The 16,830-nt window shown below is 48.7% G+C and overlaps 1 protein-coding gene and 1 long non-coding RNA gene across 10 annotated transcripts in view; one reads left to right on the top strand and one right to left on the bottom strand.

Annotated features, from left to right (window-relative positions):
- Window positions 1-4,779, bottom strand: part of MEIS2 (Meis homeobox 2) — a 208,388-nt gene extending 203,609 nt beyond the window's left edge. For 2 of the 7 annotated variants that reach the window (XM_053889209.1, XM_019442624.2), the window contains exons 1-4: window positions 4,492-4,779; window positions 3,026-3,258; window positions 1,326-1,467; window positions 566-616 (exon numbers count right to left, since the gene is read on the bottom strand). In XM_053889209.1, coding sequence (XP_053745184.1) covers window positions 566-616; window positions 1,326-1,467; window positions 3,026-3,258; window positions 4,492-4,503 — 438 coding nt within the window. In that variant the 5' untranslated portion in view covers window positions 4,504-4,779. Of the gene's footprint in view, window positions 1-565; window positions 617-1,325; window positions 1,468-3,025; window positions 3,259-3,928; window positions 4,079-4,491 lie in introns of those variants that run through there. The other 5 variants (XM_053889208.1, XM_019442620.2, XM_019442622.2 and 2 more) reach the window with 3 other exon arrangements.
- LOC109263190 (uncharacterized) lies at window positions 4,114-14,666 on the top strand. 3 transcript variants are annotated; one of them, XR_002078105.2, is made up of 3 exons: window positions 4,114-4,466; window positions 7,813-7,876; window positions 13,833-14,666. It is a non-coding gene; the product is annotated as an uncharacterized LOC109263190 (long non-coding RNA). The 3 variants fall into 3 exon arrangements; XR_002078104.2 differs by having other exon boundaries at window positions 4,116-4,466; window positions 7,810-7,876; XR_002078106.2 differs by lacking the exon at window positions 4,114-4,466 and adding an exon at window positions 5,796-5,930 and having other exon boundaries at window positions 7,810-7,876.
- The last annotated feature ends 2,164 nt before the right edge of the window (window positions 14,667-16,830 follow it).

The raw sequence follows: 16,830 nt of genomic DNA, 5'->3' as shown, positions 1-16,830 counted from the left end.
CTCAAGATGAATGGTGAGGCAGGGCCTTTGAGAGCGGATTTAAGTACTTTTAATATTGAAATTGTGCAAATTAGCAAAAGAATCGCACCTAAAAGTGGCCTGCGCGGGCCTGCCCCAGGACCCCCCCCCCCCCCCCCCCCCCACACACACACCTCCCAACTCCCCGCCCGCCCTCCGCTGGGCCAGCGGTTACTTCCTTCGGGTTAGCTGCTGGGGGCTCGGCTGCCTACCCCGGCAAAGAGAGGAAATAACTCACTTCTCGAAGCCTCACTCCCGGGCCGAGACCCGGGACTCATCCACTGCTCACACTCGGGGCGCTGTGTCCCCGCCTGCTGCTCGCTGGCCTCTGCTCTCCCCTACAACCACCCCTCACCCCTTACCTCCCCTCTTCCTTTCAGGGGCTCAAAACTGGTCCCTTCCCCCTCACCACCCCCCCTCCCCCCGTCGCTTTGGAGCCTCAAAACAGGGTTCTGCTCCAACTCCCTGGAGCTCCAGGGGAAAGTGGGTGCTTCCAGGCAAGGAAAGGGGCCCAGGCTGGGGAAAGGGAAGAAACCGTGAGCCTTACCAAATTGTCCAGCTCTGGGTTTGAGGAAAAAAGTGGCTTTTCCGCACGAACCTGGAAGAAGCAGGGAAAGTCAACATGAATTACCAGCCCAACTTGAAAGAAGGAAATCCCTGTCACGGACTAAATTGCATGAGTGGGGAAGGTGGAGAGTCAGCGGCGCGAAGAGGAGAGAGGCTTTGGTAAAACACAGGACACAAACTAGTGCCTTAAAATAGTGCGGTTGCTTGAAAAAGTACTGGGCCTCCTGCTCCTAGCCCCATTAAGGGGTACCCGGAAATGCTGAGCTGCAGCTGGAAATTCAGGGCCCTGCTCCAGGCCCGAGTACCCTCTTATTCAGCCCTCTAAGGGACAGTGGCTCTCAGCCTTCCTCACCTTACTGCCCGCACTGACCACCCCACCAGGCGCCCAGCTTCCTCCCCTCCCAGGCACTCTCGGGTTCCTCACCACCCCTATCCCCAATTCTTGTTCTAGTAGCTGCAGGCGGGGAAAAGGCCAAGCCCCAGATTAGGAGCAGGTCAACTTTAATTCGAGGGTCGAGCCCCTGTATTCCTGGCTGGGGGGAAAAACAAACACCCATATTTATCTCCGCTTCCAGTTCGCCTCCAGGCTCAGGGATGGGGAGGAGGCGTAGCGCTCGGACTGGGCCAGAGGAACAGATCGGGTGTCCCTGCCTTTTCCTCCTCTTTCATGTAAAGCTCTGAGGAAAGGGGAGGGGGTGGTGAGGGTCTGCAGGAGGGTGAGTGGGTCAAGAAGGCTGGACCTGCTTGGCGAAGACCGCGATGTCCTCGTTGAAGGAGTCGGAGGAGCAGACGTCTCCGCCGGCCACTCCGGGTTCCCGGGGAGTGCAGGTCGCCAGCTCGCACTTCTCAAAGACCAGAGCTAACAGAGGAAACAACGGGTGCCTAACGGGCAGCGCCACGCAGAGACACACACACGGAGACGGGGTGCAGAGGGGAAGGAGCGAGAACTGTAATCAACAAGTTTGGAGGGTTCGGATTCCTTCTTTCATAAAACAAGCACGCATCACACTTTACAAGCCTTCCTCAGTCAGCCGAGCCTGGGCCAGAAACAGAAAGGAAAAACGGCCTGGCCCTTTCCCTCAGCTCAGGAGTCCCTCAGGTCTGGTGGGAGAAGCCCCTGGCCACTGCAGCCCACCGAGTAAGAAGAGCCTCAGTGGGAAATAATGAAACATCCGAGCAGCTCAGGCAGTCTGGAGCCCGGAGCTGATCCAGACCCAATCCCCATACTACAGAGGCCGCAGAACCAACCCCATACCCAGCCCTGACCTCTCAAGAATGGAACACTACGGGTTTTTTTTTTTTAATTGCTTTAGCTCTGCACATTAATGGTCATTTCGAAGGAGGCCGAAGGCTTCACCCACATCGACGCCCGAAGTGGCATTTCCTAAATCTAAATCGGAGAGGGTCCTCTTCTAACCTCTCTACCCCCTTGCCTTATAAACTTGTTTGCTCTACTTCTAGTAAAGCCCGGGCGTGGGGGCCAAAATAATAGGAATGTTAAACGCCGAGGAGCTTCCTTCCAAAGACCACATTTCTCCAGCAGGCAAAAACAAATAAATCGAGTGTTAAAACTTGGAAGCGTGCGTGCGCGTCTGCCCTTTGTGTTCCTCCGGGCGGTTTAGCTCCACTTCGGGATGCTTGCGGCCTCTGGCTTCAGGCTCCGTGGCCGTTGACCAGCCATCCCCTCCCCTCGGCAAACCGCCGCCTTCCCCACCTACTCTCAACTGGGAGAGCCCGAGAGGTACACTTTTGGACCGGGCACCGCCATCCCTGTCCGAATTCTCTCAGGATATAAAACGCGGAATTTCCAGCCATCTCCCTCACTCCTCCTAAGAGCAGCTCTGTGCAAGCAGCAGTCCCTTCCACCCCGCTGCACTTCAAGGTCTACCCCCTTTATTTACAGAGAATTAAGAAGTGGGTGATTAGGACTTCCTGGCCGACAGAAGCAGCCCTGATCCCAGCTCAAGCTGCATTTAGTGACTCCCAGACTCTCGGTAGGAAACAGAAGAGGGGGGAAAAAAACAACAAAGTTGCTCCTCATCGGCAGGAAACTTTCTCCTTCGTCAAGGCCTCAGTTAGGGGGCCTGGAAGGACCAGCTCTGCGTCCTTTGGCCAGGAATCCCGTCCTTGGGGAGAAGGCCCTGTCAAGATTCTCAGGACTCAGTCACTCTGGGTTGTGGGGTCCGGAGTGACTGGGCTATGGGGGTGGAAGAGGCTTTATCTTTCGGGGATTTACACTTCAGGCGAAGAAGAGCAGGCCCCCTTCTCTGTCCTTTCTGAAGGCAAGCGGTCCCCCCCCCCCGCCCGCCCCCACAGCCCCCCCCCCCCGCAGAAACAACTCCCCACTTAGCCGACCATCCCCTCAACCCCCACAGAGACGAACACACACTCGCACTCACAAACAGTATGCTGGGTCGGGAGGGGGGGGCGGTTGGTTTACCCATAGATCGCGTCCTTGTCCCGCTTCAAGGCGTCGTTGACAGCGGATCCCATGCTGGCCGGCATGACATTGGGGTGCGGGGCGTGCGCGCCGTAGTGCTGCGTGGCGTGGAGCGGCGGCCCGTGGTTCAGGTGGTGAACCGGAGGGATCGGCCGCGGCGCGTGAGGGTCTCCGTACATGGAAGCAGGCACCCCTACTCCGTCCATCCCGCCGTAATGGGGCAGCTCATCGTACTGTCGGAACCCGGCAAAGGGGAGGGGGGCGCAGGAGGTGAGGGAGAGCCAAGGGGGAATAGAAAAAGAAGATGGGAGAAGAGAGCCGGGAGAGGAGTGGGGAAGGAATAGAGGAAGGGTGGAGGGAGAAAGACGAAGGGCAGCGGGGGCAGGCAGGAGAGAAAGAAAGAGAGAGAGAGAGAGAGAGAGAGAGAGAGAGAGAGAAATAAAAACAAAGTCAGAAAGGAGAAAAGTACCGAGCACGAGTTGAACGCACAGAAACCAAACCAGCCGAAACAACGAGTTGAAAGTTGCGGGGGAAATGTTTTTAAATTTTAAAATGAAAAAGTATGAACCAAGAGCAGCGTTTAGAGCAGGGAGAGGGGGCAGTGAGGCCAGGGACCGAGGGGGCGCCGGGAGGTCCCGCTCGGGCCAGAGGCAGCAGAACCATAGCGAGCCAACCGAGGGAGAAGTGGAGTTAGTGTGAGAAGGAAGCCCCGGATCCCACCCCTAACCCCCCTTCGCCTCCTCCCGAGGATCCAATAAATCAAAAGGCGAAATGAAACAAAATAAAGAGAAGAAAAACGCTAATAATCAGGAGGAGAACGCCGAGGACGAGGGAAGACTGGGGCCAGTGCCTCCCCGGGGGCAGGGAGCGGAGGGGAGGGGGGGGGAATAACGTGAAAGTTACCAGAAACATTATTTAGCAGCGGATTCCCTGCGTCCTTGTCAATTTCAGAGACAAAACAAGCAGCCCAGGCTAGTCTAGGCGGCGGCGCAGCGGCTGCGGCAGCGCGGCCCCAGCGGCGGCCCCGGCGGCGGCGGCGGCTCCTACGCAGCCCGTGCCCGCCCCGAGCCGCGGGAGCAGCGGCGGCAGCGGCGCAGCAGCGGCAGCGGCGGCAGCAGGAGAACCGGGGGAATCGCGCTGCTGGGGTAAAAGCTGGAGCGAGGCGAAAGCGTGTAACAATTGCACACGCACACACACCACTCACACGCACTCGCCGCCCGCCCGCTCGCACAGCGCTGGAACACGCGCGCCCAGACACGCACACACGCACGCACACACACTCGCACACACGCAGAGGCACGGGGGGGAAAAGCCGATGAATAATTTTGCTGCTATTTTTTTAAATACTGGCCGCCATCATCAAGCAGCGAGCAGCAGCAGCAGCGTTGAAGGGAGAGGAGGCATCGGGACAGGCCCCTCTTAAGAGAGGATTTATATCTAGGTAAGTGTTGGAGATTTAAACCTACCCTTTGCGCCATCAGTCTGCGCTCCAATAAACTCCTGGATGTGTCGTATATTTAATATCCCAGTCCGGATAAGAAAGTGATCTAGGCTGAAGATTCCTTTTTTTTTTTTTTTTTTCCAAACCAAAAAGACTTCTCCCAATTCTCCAATATGTTATTTTTAGGGGGGGGGAAAAAAGCCCAGGCAAGACAACGAAGAGTTTTTTTTTTTTCTGTGATATTTCTTCTTTTTCTCTTTTTTCCTCTTCTTCCTCCTCCTCCTGATCTTCCTCCTCCTCCTCCTCCTCCACCTCCTCCTCCTCCCCCCTCCCCTCCTCCTCCTCTTCGGTCCTCCTTTCCCCCTCTTTCTCTTCTCTTCCCCTCAGTTGAAAAAAAAAAAAAAAAGAAAGAAAAGAAAAAGAAGAAAAAGAAGAAAAAAAAATTGTCAAGCCCCCGAACTGAAGGTTACGAGCGGCCCGTCAGCAGCCCACATGTAACCGAACTGTCGTGTTTCATGGCTTTTTGCCACTCCAGCTGTCAATCAAAGCCCGGAATGTCAAGGTAGTGAATGAATGATGGTTGATGATGATGAAGAGGAGGAATCTTTCAGACCCGTTTTTTTTCTTCCAGTAAAACTCCGCGAGGGGTTTCTGCTTCTTGAATTTTTTCCTCCCCCCTCCCCCCCTCTTTTAGCTTGGCCCCCGCGGTATCTATGATATGATCCTCTCTCTTTAAAGTATCGTTCAAAGAAAGCAGAGGGGAAAAATCAAGAAAAAAATTGAATAGTTTGCAAAAATTGGACTTCCTCCCCCCCTTTCCTGGTAGGTATTTTGTCTCTCCCTCTCTCTCTTTCTCGCTCGCTCGCTCTCACTCGCGCTCGCTCTCTCGCGCTCGCTCTCTCGCGCTCTCTTTCTCTCTCTGGGAGATGAGTGAGTGTCAGTAGGTGTTGGCAGGTTGGCTGCTGCCTGGCTTATAGAAGAGCCTCAGTTTGGCGGCGCGGGTCGGCGGCGGGAGAACGAAATGACGGAACCCGGAAGTCGTGGTGGCCATAGCCCGTCGTACGGCGGAGACACATCCCGGGAGTGGGGAGCGGGAGCGAGGAGGAGCGCGCCGCGCCGAGCCTCTGATATGCAGCGAGTGCGATCGGACGGCCCCGGCTGGGGGGGCGGGGGAGGCGGGGGGGTGGGGGGGAGGGGAGGCAGGAGCCTCGCGGACCCGAGCAAATCAGCGAGCCTGGTTCTCCTCGGGGACGGCCGGGGGGGGGGGGGGAACCGAGCCGGAGGAAGAGGACTGTGTGTGTGTGTGTGTGTGTGTGTGTGTGTGAGTGAGAGAGAGAGAGAGAGAGAGAGAGAGAGAGAGAGAGCGCGCGCATGCGGGCGGGCGCGCGCGAGCGAGGAAAGAGGGAGAGAATGAAGAGGACAGGGAGAGCGCAGAGAGGAAAACTGCAGAAAACCACAGGGAAAGTACGGTACAGCCTCAGATCTTCTAAATTTTTTTTTTTTCAAACTTACTTCTAGTTCATTTTCCCATCACACCAGGCGCAAGCCTAACGGGGTCGTGTTGGGGACAATTGGAATGGCGATCTTGCTTTTGTTCCTTTTAATTCCGCGGGCCCCTATGCCTCTGCCAGCCGATTACTGCGCCCCTGAGGGCTTTCTGCTAAGATCCAGGGGCAGCTGGCTGTGCAAATCGTACCACTGCCGGCCTAGAGGTTTTTTTGTTTGTTTGTTTTTGTTTTTGTTATTTTTAAGTGGTACTTTCTTCCCTGTGCACATCCAGCGCCCTTGTCAACATTTATTTTTTTCAGGACAAGAAGAGATCAGCTTAACTCAGCACTGTCTCCAAGCGGTGCGGACAAGGGCCACCCTGGAGAGTCTCTGGGGGCCGCGATGGAATTGGGAGGGAGGAAGTGGGGAGGAGTCGTTTGGGTGTTTGATGTTGTCTGATGTCGCCAGGAGGGAGTGTGTGTGTGTGTGTGTGTGTGTGTGTGCGCGTGCGTGCGCGCGCGCCACTAGTGTGCGCTTCCGAAGTGGATCTCACTTAGAGCTGGGAAGCACCGGATAGAGAGGGAGGGAGAAAGATGCCATTCAAGGAGAATTGGCCGGTACTCCCTCCCAGCTTTGTTGTGGTCGCCCAGGGCGCAGAGGCCGGAGAGCGGTATCTCCAGCTAAAGGTTGTGTTAATTATACCGTACAATTTCGCGGGATCGGGAAGACCGGCCGACTACGAGAGAACTTTTCCAAAAAGGAAAAGGACGAGAGTTGGGGGCAGGGGGAGGAAGGTAACTATCCTACACTGTTTTGTGTAAAAAGTTAGTTCTGGCGGGTGTCTCACCCAATCCCCGGCAGGAGCTGCACCCAGCCTCACCTCGACGCCGCCGGTTTCACGGTGGCGGTGCGTCAATCACTCCGAGCCTCGAGCTGGGGGCGGAGTTATGGTCACCCTGCGCGCTCTGCGCAGCTGCCCCCTCCGCCCCCCCTGCTCCCGCCAGCCGTGCAGTCCGGCCCTGGTTGCTTCGAGCGCACCCTCTACCCAGCAACTCGCTCTTGTCCGATTCATGGTCCCTGGCTCAGGGAATCGAAAACAGACTGTTCCTCAACAGCCGACTCCCTCTCCAACTTTGAATTCATTCTGGATAGTAGAAAGTAGCATATTTTCCGCGCGCAATTTTGACCCGACTTCCCGGGGGATGGGAAGCACAGAGAAAAATAAAGCTGTGTGTGTGTGTGTGTGTGTGTGTGTGTGTGTGTGTGTGTGAGAGAGAGAGAGAGAGAGAGAGAGAGAGAGAGAGGCGCGCGGATGGGGTTGGAGGGGGGGCTTTACATCTTCTCTGCTTCACTGTAAGCTTTCGGGCAACACTCAACTGAGCTTAGATCGCAGCCTGCAGAGACTCCAAGCTAAGTCGGAGAAATTTGGCCCCGTTTTAATAGGGCTGGGGAATGAGCTCCGGAGGTCAATAAAGCCCTCCAAAAATGATGAATGATTGAGCACCTGTGATGATGATAGTGATTACCAGAGCAATTAAACAGTTTGATTAAATGAGCCATCATAACAATGATGTCTGCGGGAAATCGGCCCTCACATATAAAAATAGTGCGGTGGGGCTGTCAGAGGCGAGGGTAGCGCGACGCCAGGGAGCTGGGCTGTGGACCTCGGGTTATTTGCCGGGATGACCACAGCAGGAGCCGGCCCGGCGCTCGGAGCTTCGGAGAAGAGAGTCTAGACCAGATTTTCAGCCACTTTTACGCCGGGCTTCAAGCCTGTATGATCCAACGGGTATGAAATCTGCAGGTTGTGGGGAGGGTCCGTCCCCCTCCACCTTTTCATTTTTTTTTTCCCTAGAAGAACTCCAAGATTAAAAGCATCCTCCTTATTTGTTGCTGAGTTGCTCGTCGACATATAAGAAAAGGTGAGTAGAAAAGGAAAGAAGACAAAAAGAAAAAAAAAAGTTGTCTTGCAGAATTTTGTTTCAAGCGGCAGTTATGAGAATTCAGTTTAGCCGGGGCGGGAAGGCTGAGAGAAAAATAACAATCTGGTCTCCGCCTGCGGAGGGTTTTCTACTAGAGATGTTGAAATTGCTGTTTCCGAGTTCCCCGTGCAGCGCCGCTGAGAAGTTCATAGTGATTTTTAGTTATTCTTCCAGTTGTTCGTATTTTCAATATTGTGTACGTATTGTCGCCAATAGGGTTATTGTTGTTTTAAACAGCCTGTGTAGTAAGCGTCACTTCTCTTTTTAAAAAGAAACTCAATTTCCTTGATAAACGCTCCTTTTATAAAGATCAACTTGGAAACAAATCTCTACGTTGCCGAGTTTAAACACTGAAGGTTTCTACCTTATGCTGCCTTTACCACCACTTTTTTTTTTTTCATAATGATACTGTGAAGTGAGTTAGCATCCCCCACAGCCTTTATTTTGAAAAACTTCACGAGTATTAAGAAATATATAAGTTTCATACTTGGCAATGCATTCGGGTAAAAAACAATTCAGAGCGATTGCTGATTTCTGTATTTTCAAACAGTTGGTAGGCTAATAATGGGTTGATTATTCCGTGATAATCTTGGGTTTTACAAAAGAAAGAAGGCTGGAACTCGATTTTTCTTGTGTTTTAATCCTTTGGGCAAGGCAGAAGTCATTTTAACCCGAACTCCTTTCTTCCTTACTTTCTAATATTCTGTAACTTCTTTTGCATTGTATTGCATACATTAAAGCAAACTACAGGGATAATCTGGTTGATGTAGGAGGGAGATAGAAATAGGACATTTTAAGATAGAGTCAGAGGGAAAAAACAAAAACAAAAAACCACAATCATCTTTAACTCCGAAGACTTCAGTTTAGGAGTGCGAGTGTTAAAAATGAAGCCCGAATGGAGGAAAGTCTGCATGATTTTAAAATTCACTGATTGCCTAAGGAGAGAATCCCGAATTTCATGCGACTAAAGAGATTTCACTTACCTAGTTGCATTCATTTATGAAACTGTACGTGTAAAATAGCATCGCAGGGCAACAGATTACACACAAGATCAAGTTGGAGGTGATTCAGGGTGTCCGTTCTTGGTCATTCTGATGAATTCAGACTATTACTTTTAATCACCAACTTGCTGATGTTTTATTAACAGAGCTAAAAAGCATTTAAGAACTTCCTGATATCCCCCTACCTCCTTCAGTGTTGCCGGTCCGATAGAAGCGATTCCAAAGCAGTGGGGTACACACACTTTCTGATTTCTAGCCTGATAATTATGCTGCCGATGCTCCAGTCTCACTCAGCCTCTGCACCCCCACCCAGGCGGAGAGGCTCATCTGTTCTTCCACATTTGGGGTGAAGGGAAAGTAGGTGGGGCAGGCCCTGGAGACAGGCGCGAGATGGGGGTCGCAGGAGGCGGCGCACACCTCCGTCAACAGTCAGCTCCCTTTGCCCAGGCTGGAAATGGTTTTAACAGGCGGTAAAATTTCATCTTGCGGTGTCAAATTGGGGTCATTTTGGGGTTAGAGTTCTCAGTGTCCGAGAGGAGCTGTCCAGCTGCGTGGGGACTCATTAACTGCAAAAGATCTGTTTCAGTAAAAACAATTCAAAGACAATCAGAAGGCTAAAGACCCTCTACAAATCGCATTTTACAAGTGCCCCAGAACAAATATGGATGCTGAAACCTATTTCTTCAGAATCCCAAATCTGCTACTTAGCTCTGGAGTGGGGGTGGGGCACTGCATAAAAAAGAGGTGAAAGGGAGGGGACCTGATCTGGTGGGGGGGGGGGAGTGAATGGGAGGGGGGATGGGCCTCTCAAATTTAAGAGTCTAGTCTGTTTTTAATCACTTCTTTCTTATTGAAGCATCCCTAAGACTTCTGAGAACTCCTTCTTTTCTATTTTTCCTCTTCTTTTTTGACTCAACATGGAATGCTATTATAGGTAACATTTAAGATTTAAAAAGAATAATTGAATCCCAGTACAGTTACTCAATTTAAAGGGCACTAGCTTTATGGAGAGTACTTAATTTGAAATGAGCATTTATGAACCTAGACTCTATTTTAGGTGAATTGGCCCACCTTCCTTAAGAAGTCTGTGCTCCTGTTTGATCTTTTTTTTTTTTTCCAGAAAGTTATAGGTCCTCAGCACAGATAACTTCAAATTCCTCAGAACTGTGAAGTCCAAAGTGTTAATCTGTGTATTAAAATCACTGGGTTTAAATCCTTTTTGTCTTCCTACAATAGTTAGAATAATTGACGGCTTGCTAGAGGAGCAAATAAATCCAACCTTAATCTTATTTGTAACTTTAATGTTTTGAATTGGGAGTATTTTGGGTTAAGCAGGTGTGTGTGTGTGTGTGTGTGTGTGTGTGTGTGTGTGTGTAGGTTCTGTTTTTCTGTTTGCTGGTATGGAAAAAAGATATCATTACTTTGATTTTAAAAATGTTTCAGTTAGAAGGAAAGTGCAATTTTAAATGAGAAGCTAGATGTGTGCGATGCTAGAGTTTTTAGAATAAAACAAAATCGATACTTTGAACTATTATTTGAAAGAAGTTTTCTTTCCTTCATTACTGACCTGAGCAAGTAAAGAGGATCATAGTATTTCATTCTTTGTCACTCTCTCTTTGGACTTCACCTCTGTCACTAGGTCTTCTCTCTCCATCTGTTTCACTGTTCTTTGAGGTCTGAACGCGACAGTGAATTTTTGTAGTCTAATTCTTTCTCCAAGCTTACCAAAGTCTTTATTAATTGTTATTCAGGATGTTTGATTGCAGCCCTGCAGAGGCAGCCTTGAGCCCAGCATCACTGGGACAAAGGCAGAGGGACTCTCTTCTGCTCCAGACCTGCTGGCTGACAGTTGGAATTTTTGATATATATTTTATTTGGCGGTTCCAATAATGTGTTTGCTTCTCCCTCCCCCATTCCCTTGCAGCCATCTATTACGTTAAAAATATCTCTTCTCTATAAACCTCAGCTCATCCTTGTGAACTGTTCTTGACCTTCCCAGCCATGTGCCAGCATCTCTGGAAGTTGGAGTAGGAAGAATTACACTTCCTTCCTTACCTGTTAACTTTGCTCACTCTCTTCCTAGTTGGGATCAAGAGATAGAAGGGGACCTTTTTTGTTTGTTTTTTTGGCTTTTCCTCACTTCGGCTTTCTACCATGTATTCCCCCACCCCCATTCATAACAAGAAAGTACTCCATAATTTATTGTCTTAACGAAGATATGGTAGAATCATTGTGCTTTCTTTCCTTTTACTCTATCTTATGTCTTATTTCTCCCAATTTTAGCTGCTTCACCATCTCGCAGAAGTAAAGTATTTCAATAAATAGCCCTCTAGCGCTATCTGGCGGGGCTCCAAACACGACGTGCGCTCGCTCGCTCTCGCAGTCTCTGGCTCCTTCCCGCGCTCTCTTCCTTCCTCCCTTCTTCTTTCTCTTTCTCTAGTTTCTTTGGCTTACTATCTTGATCCTATTCCTCTTCTTTCCTCCTGCTGCCCTTCTTCTAGCTCCAACCCCTACTCCCAGCGCAGATGGCTTGGAAAGATCCGGTCAGAGGCTGATACCCTCAGAACCAGGTGATGCTCCGGCAAAGGAGCTCTTATAGGGCTCCCACCTTCACCCAGTGTGGGTCACCCGCCACCTTTGTCTTTGATTAGCATGCGGGTGTTGCTGAAAATGTTGCTTGTGTCCCAGCGTCTCAGCTGGTAGTGGTTTGGAGGGGATTAAAACTGCATTTGTGAAGTTTGGAGGAAAGAAATCAGACACTGGAATCCTGACTAGTGGAGACCAGCTAAGTTTTAGGTCGGGAGGCCTAGGCTCAGTGTGAGTTTAAAGAAAGGGTCCCAGAACTTCTCAGGGAAGGGGTTGGGGAGCAGCAGCTCTCGCCTGGACTTCGGAAGAACACTGGGCACTCATTCTTCACCCCCATCCCCAACACTTTCTCCTGCCTTCGGGATGCCTATATCATATAATGCGCTGCTCAAGTTTGTATCCTGGGCCTGTCCAAGATTTCTTTTTAAAAATGAGCTAGCTTTTCCAGCCCCCACCCCATGACCACACCAAATTTAAAGAGCAGTGGGAAAGAAAAGTGGGATGGAGAGAGAGCTCACTGGCGAGCCCACCGGGCAGAGAAGAGAAAGCCAACACAGAAACTGCAGGAACTCACGCTTGAGGATGCAGTACTCACCAACGTCCTCCTGCCTTTCTCGAAGAGATTTGTCTTATTTCTTATTGTGGTTTTGGTTATTTTTTTTTTTAAACAGTAGCCTATAAACCCTCAGCGGGGTGTGGGAAGCAATCAGAGGGGATAGGGGAGAAAGGAGAGATTCAACTTCAGCTGGATGCTTTAGATACTCTCTTTAAAATTCTTATTCTCCACCCCCCACCCCCAGACACACACCTCATTCTAAGCCTTAGAAAAATCTTCAGTTCTCCCTTTGAGCAAATCTCCCATGAAACCGAGGAAAGGATATGGGGCCTGGGGAAGATTTAGACTCACTCAACTTTCTTGCATTTTCTGAAATTTAGTTTTGACCTTGCAAAGTAAAAGTGAAAACCATATTCCACCCAGCGGCTACTTGAAATGAGGGGACCTCAGCCTGCAGTGTATGTGATCACCAAAGACCCCTTCCTAATTCTGAAATTCTGCCCCCTCCCCATAATCTCAAAAAATGGAATAGAAAGTAGGGGGTGTGTGTGACACAATCCTAGGTTTTGTTTCTCAAGATTTGCCTCCCCTCCAAGCCCCCCAACACCACAGGAAGAAACTGGTGTAATTAATTGAGGACTGTTATGAGGTCATCATTAGCTAAGGTGCAAATAATTGCAGCCCATTTTTACTTAAAATTGACCAGCCCCAGAGTGATAGATCGATTTGGAGTATAAAAATGATGTATCAAAACATCAATGTCGATTATTTGAAATATTGTAGTCGAATTTTTGTATTGCTTCATCGGTTAAGTGTCTGAAAGTGCAGTGTTCAAACATATATTTATGTTGTCAATACTGTCAGAACTGTCACTTTCACTATCCTGGATTTGTACTACATTTCGAATTTACTCATTTACATAAAATGCCCACCCTAGGATTCTCCCACCCCCATCCCATCTCTCTCTTTCCTCCCATCTCTGGAAAATCCGTGTCAGTTTCTTCAAAGGACTCAGTAATCTTTGCCTAAGCTAAAGTGTGCACTGCCTCTTTTACTCAATTTTCCACATCGGATTATATGTCTTTTTCACCATTTCTAACTTTCAAAGGGAGCCTTCCTCTTTCTTCCCAATTCTGCCTACTCCAGCCTTTTCTCCGAAATAGTATGTAGCATTTGGAAAGCTTCTGGTTTAAATATCCACATCTCAGCTCCAAATAAACCAGTTAGGTAGAAAAATGGAAAAACCGGACTTCAACGTACCTCCACAGCGCGCTCGTGTAAACCGGGCTGTTGCCGGGCACACGTCCTCCCACGTGTCAGCGTCCATCATCAAATTACCTGGAAGACTGAAACCTTCCAGGGAAAATGAATTTGAAAACATAAATACGTTTTCTTTTACTTAGAAGCTGTGATAGGAGAAAAAGAAATAATACATATAAATGATCGGCACGCTTTACCTTTAAAAGCTTTTGAACTCAATCAAAAGACACAAGTTGGAAGCAGAATTGACAGTTTTAATTCTACCCATTTTCACCTGGCACGTCAGATCAGAGGCAATCATTTATTTTAGGGGGGGGGCGGGTGTATGGGAAAGCCTGATGGAAAGCTCGAATCCACGGAAGTCTCCTAAAAATCACAGAGAAATTAAGACACTTACTGAAACGCAAACATTCCATTGCTCCACACTTAGTCTAAACTAATTGAAATTTATAAATTCACATTCTGCCTAATTTTATGCTTTTTTATTTTCTAGGATTCCCTCCAAGTCTGATAGGAAAGACAGGGCCACTTCTGGATAAGCTGTAAGGATGCGTTTTCATTTCCACAACATTGAAGCACTTTTTATAAACCTTGTATTGTACTTAAATAAATCTATCTGGACATGAAGAGAAGTGACTCATACAACGATAGCTTGGCTTTGTGCTGTCAATCCTAGCATTAAAAAAAAAAAAAAAAATCCAGAATCCTCCTGAGAAGCTTTTCCATATCCACTCATTTCTCAAAACAAACAAACAAACAACTAAAAACAAGAAAAACTAGAAAAGCAAAAGAAAGTTTACTGTATGCATCTGGGTGTCTTCTCGCGCATTTATAAATGTCTCCCAGCCCCGCTTGCTGTGTTGCCTCCCTCCTGCCACACACTCTAAGGCAGAGGCATCGAGGGATCGCCCCCAGAGAGTTGTGTTTACTTAGGTTTTTTTAATCTCTCCACCATGTATGACAAGTGTTACTTCAAGAAATTCATCAGCCTTCTACAGATACTTCCAGGTTTTGCTGTAATGATCTGCAGAAGAGAACTGCCATCACTTTCTCACATCCCAAGGTGTTGCAGGAACTCAGAGAAAGGGGAGAGTGGCTGAAACGCTTAATTACAGTGGGGGAGGGAGGAGCGCAAGGCGGGGACCGAGGGAGGAGGGAAAGGAGGAAGATCCTTTACCTAGCCTGTACCTGGAGAGAGCTCTGAATCCTCTCAGTGGAAATTTGGGAAAGGTATTGTTGCCTTTTTTTTTTTTTTTTAATGCCTTTGGGGAGAAGTGATACCCTTGTGTAACAATTAGCTCAGACAATAAAAATAATTGGAAAATCAGTTGGAATTTCTGAGTTTTTAATTACGTTTAATTTTGTGCTAAGCCGTAAAATTACGAATGCCCCTCAATTAAACACTCTCCTCTTGTAAAGCGTTTAACAACAATTATTCCTTAATCAGTCTGAATGTGAGTCACAAATGATGCTTTTCCACATCAAAGGGACGTCCTTCGACGTTACCTTTTAGTCATAAGTAAGAGGATTAATTCCTATAATTAGAGGGATAAATATGTGCATAAATACATCTCTCACTCTCCTTAAATACACACACACACACACACACACACACACACACACACACTTTCACTCTGCGTGAGACGTGGCCGGCTCTGGTAGGGTAAGGGTTTTTAATTGTCCTTTTTTGCCTGACATCCCTTTGCTGGCCGGCGAAAGCAACCAAGCAGACCTGGGAGCGAAGGACAGACCTCCACAGAGGTACGCATACACAGGTCATGCAAAGCGAGGGGGTCCCAAGGCCCCCACCAATTCCAACATGACCCTCCCAAGACAATAATCCACTCCGCACCCGTGCCCCTGCCCAATGTGGCAAGAGTTCTCTTCCTGTCGGTCCACTCGCCCAGAAGACCGGGGTCCCCGCCCTAAGCCGCACACCAGGTTGATTCTTCAGGCTACAAATAAAAATTGAGCATGACCTTTTAAAACTCCTGTGTGAGTATCTCATTTACCTAATGACTTTATGTCACCTAGGAAGAAGGTCAATTTCCTCTTAACCTTTCCCCTGCTGCTGCAGTAAGCATTCTTCCCTAATCAATGGTGGCTGGAATAATCAATTCCCATTTTATGATCGCTGACAAACTCAATCTCTGGGCAGGGTGTGAGCAGTGGGGCCGGGACAGAGGTCTCTCTGGGTACGCCCAGCTCCGCCCGGCGCCAAGGGAAGCCGCTCTCTCTTCCGTGGAGTTCAGAGACCTTGGCAAACCTCCCTCCCCCAACCGCCTTCGTGACTTCTGAGTTGTCACTAATCCGAACCTGATATTCACCAGAGCTCCTTCGGTCACCGACAACGCTCCCCGCTGCTGCTGGGCCTCCCACCTACCCCTCCTCAGCGTGTTTTCATTTCAAAGTCCGCTGGCTGGGATTGCCCTCGCCCAAACGGGGTGTGTGCGTGTTTCATTTATATTTAAAAAATTATTTTTGCCTTCTTCAGCTTCGATCTCTCAGCCTTCACTCTTAGCCCGGTAACTTTGCATAAACAAAGCAACAACAGAAGCTCAGAGTGGGTGGATTCGTGTGGAAATGAAGTCAACTGGCAGAATGCTCTCTCTTTCTTTCTTACCTCCTTTCTTTTTTTTCCCTTCCTTCTCTCATTTTTCCTCCTCTCCTCTTACCTCCTTCCTTCTCCACCTCCCCTTCCCCCCACAACACCCATTTATCCTAAAAGATTCGTTTATTAGATGCCGCTTTACCTCTATTCCGATTTCCCCAGTCTGGGGAAACTACCAGGAAATTTACGGTATCAAAGTTAATTTAAAAGAGAATTTAGGGTAAGTTCACAGTTACTTATCTTTAAAAGGCCTACATAGGAGCCTAGTTCACCTCCCAATCTCTAATAAAGTAAAAGCTGACTTTGCCACACACAGGGCTTGTTTGAAAAGAGGGATCTCATAGCACTGGTTCAGCATATGACTCACTGGAATCTTTTCCCCCTCATTGTCCCAACCAGACTTTCACTTACTACCAAGTCCTGATGAAGCTGCTGCTGACTATCTGACAGTCTGAACACCTGCATAGCTAGGGTTCAAGTGGCATGAAAATCACTTTTCTTAGAAAAGATGGCCACAACCAGGTTTTTTTGAGATTTCTTATGACTACTCAGCTAGTTAAAACTGAGATCCAAACTGAACTTTTTCTCCTGAGAGTGTTCTCTCAAGGCCAGGTGATGGCCTCTGAAAAGGTAACTAAAATGCCCCTTCTCTTAACTCATAGCACCTCATGACTTCTGGGCAGTCTGCTAAAATTGGGAAGTTTGTCAAGTGACCAAAACAAAAATGTAACTATTCTACTTTAAAAAGTGGAATAAAGGATAGATCACCTACTCTGGTGTAAAAAAAAAAAAAAAGAAAAGAAAAGAAAGAAAAAGACATTTGAGTTCAAGGTGAGTCGTATCCAGGCCAAAACACTGTTTACTCAAGAACAGCTTTCTC

The sequence above is a fragment of the Panthera pardus genome, unplaced genomic scaffold, assembly GCF_024362965.1.
Source record: "Panthera pardus isolate Hobbes unplaced genomic scaffold, ASM2436296v1 HiC_scaffold_24, whole genome shotgun sequence".
NCBI classification, from domain to species: Eukaryota; Metazoa; Chordata; class Mammalia; order Carnivora; family Felidae; genus Panthera; species Panthera pardus.
This window is presented reverse-complemented; position numbering and strand designations above follow the sequence as displayed.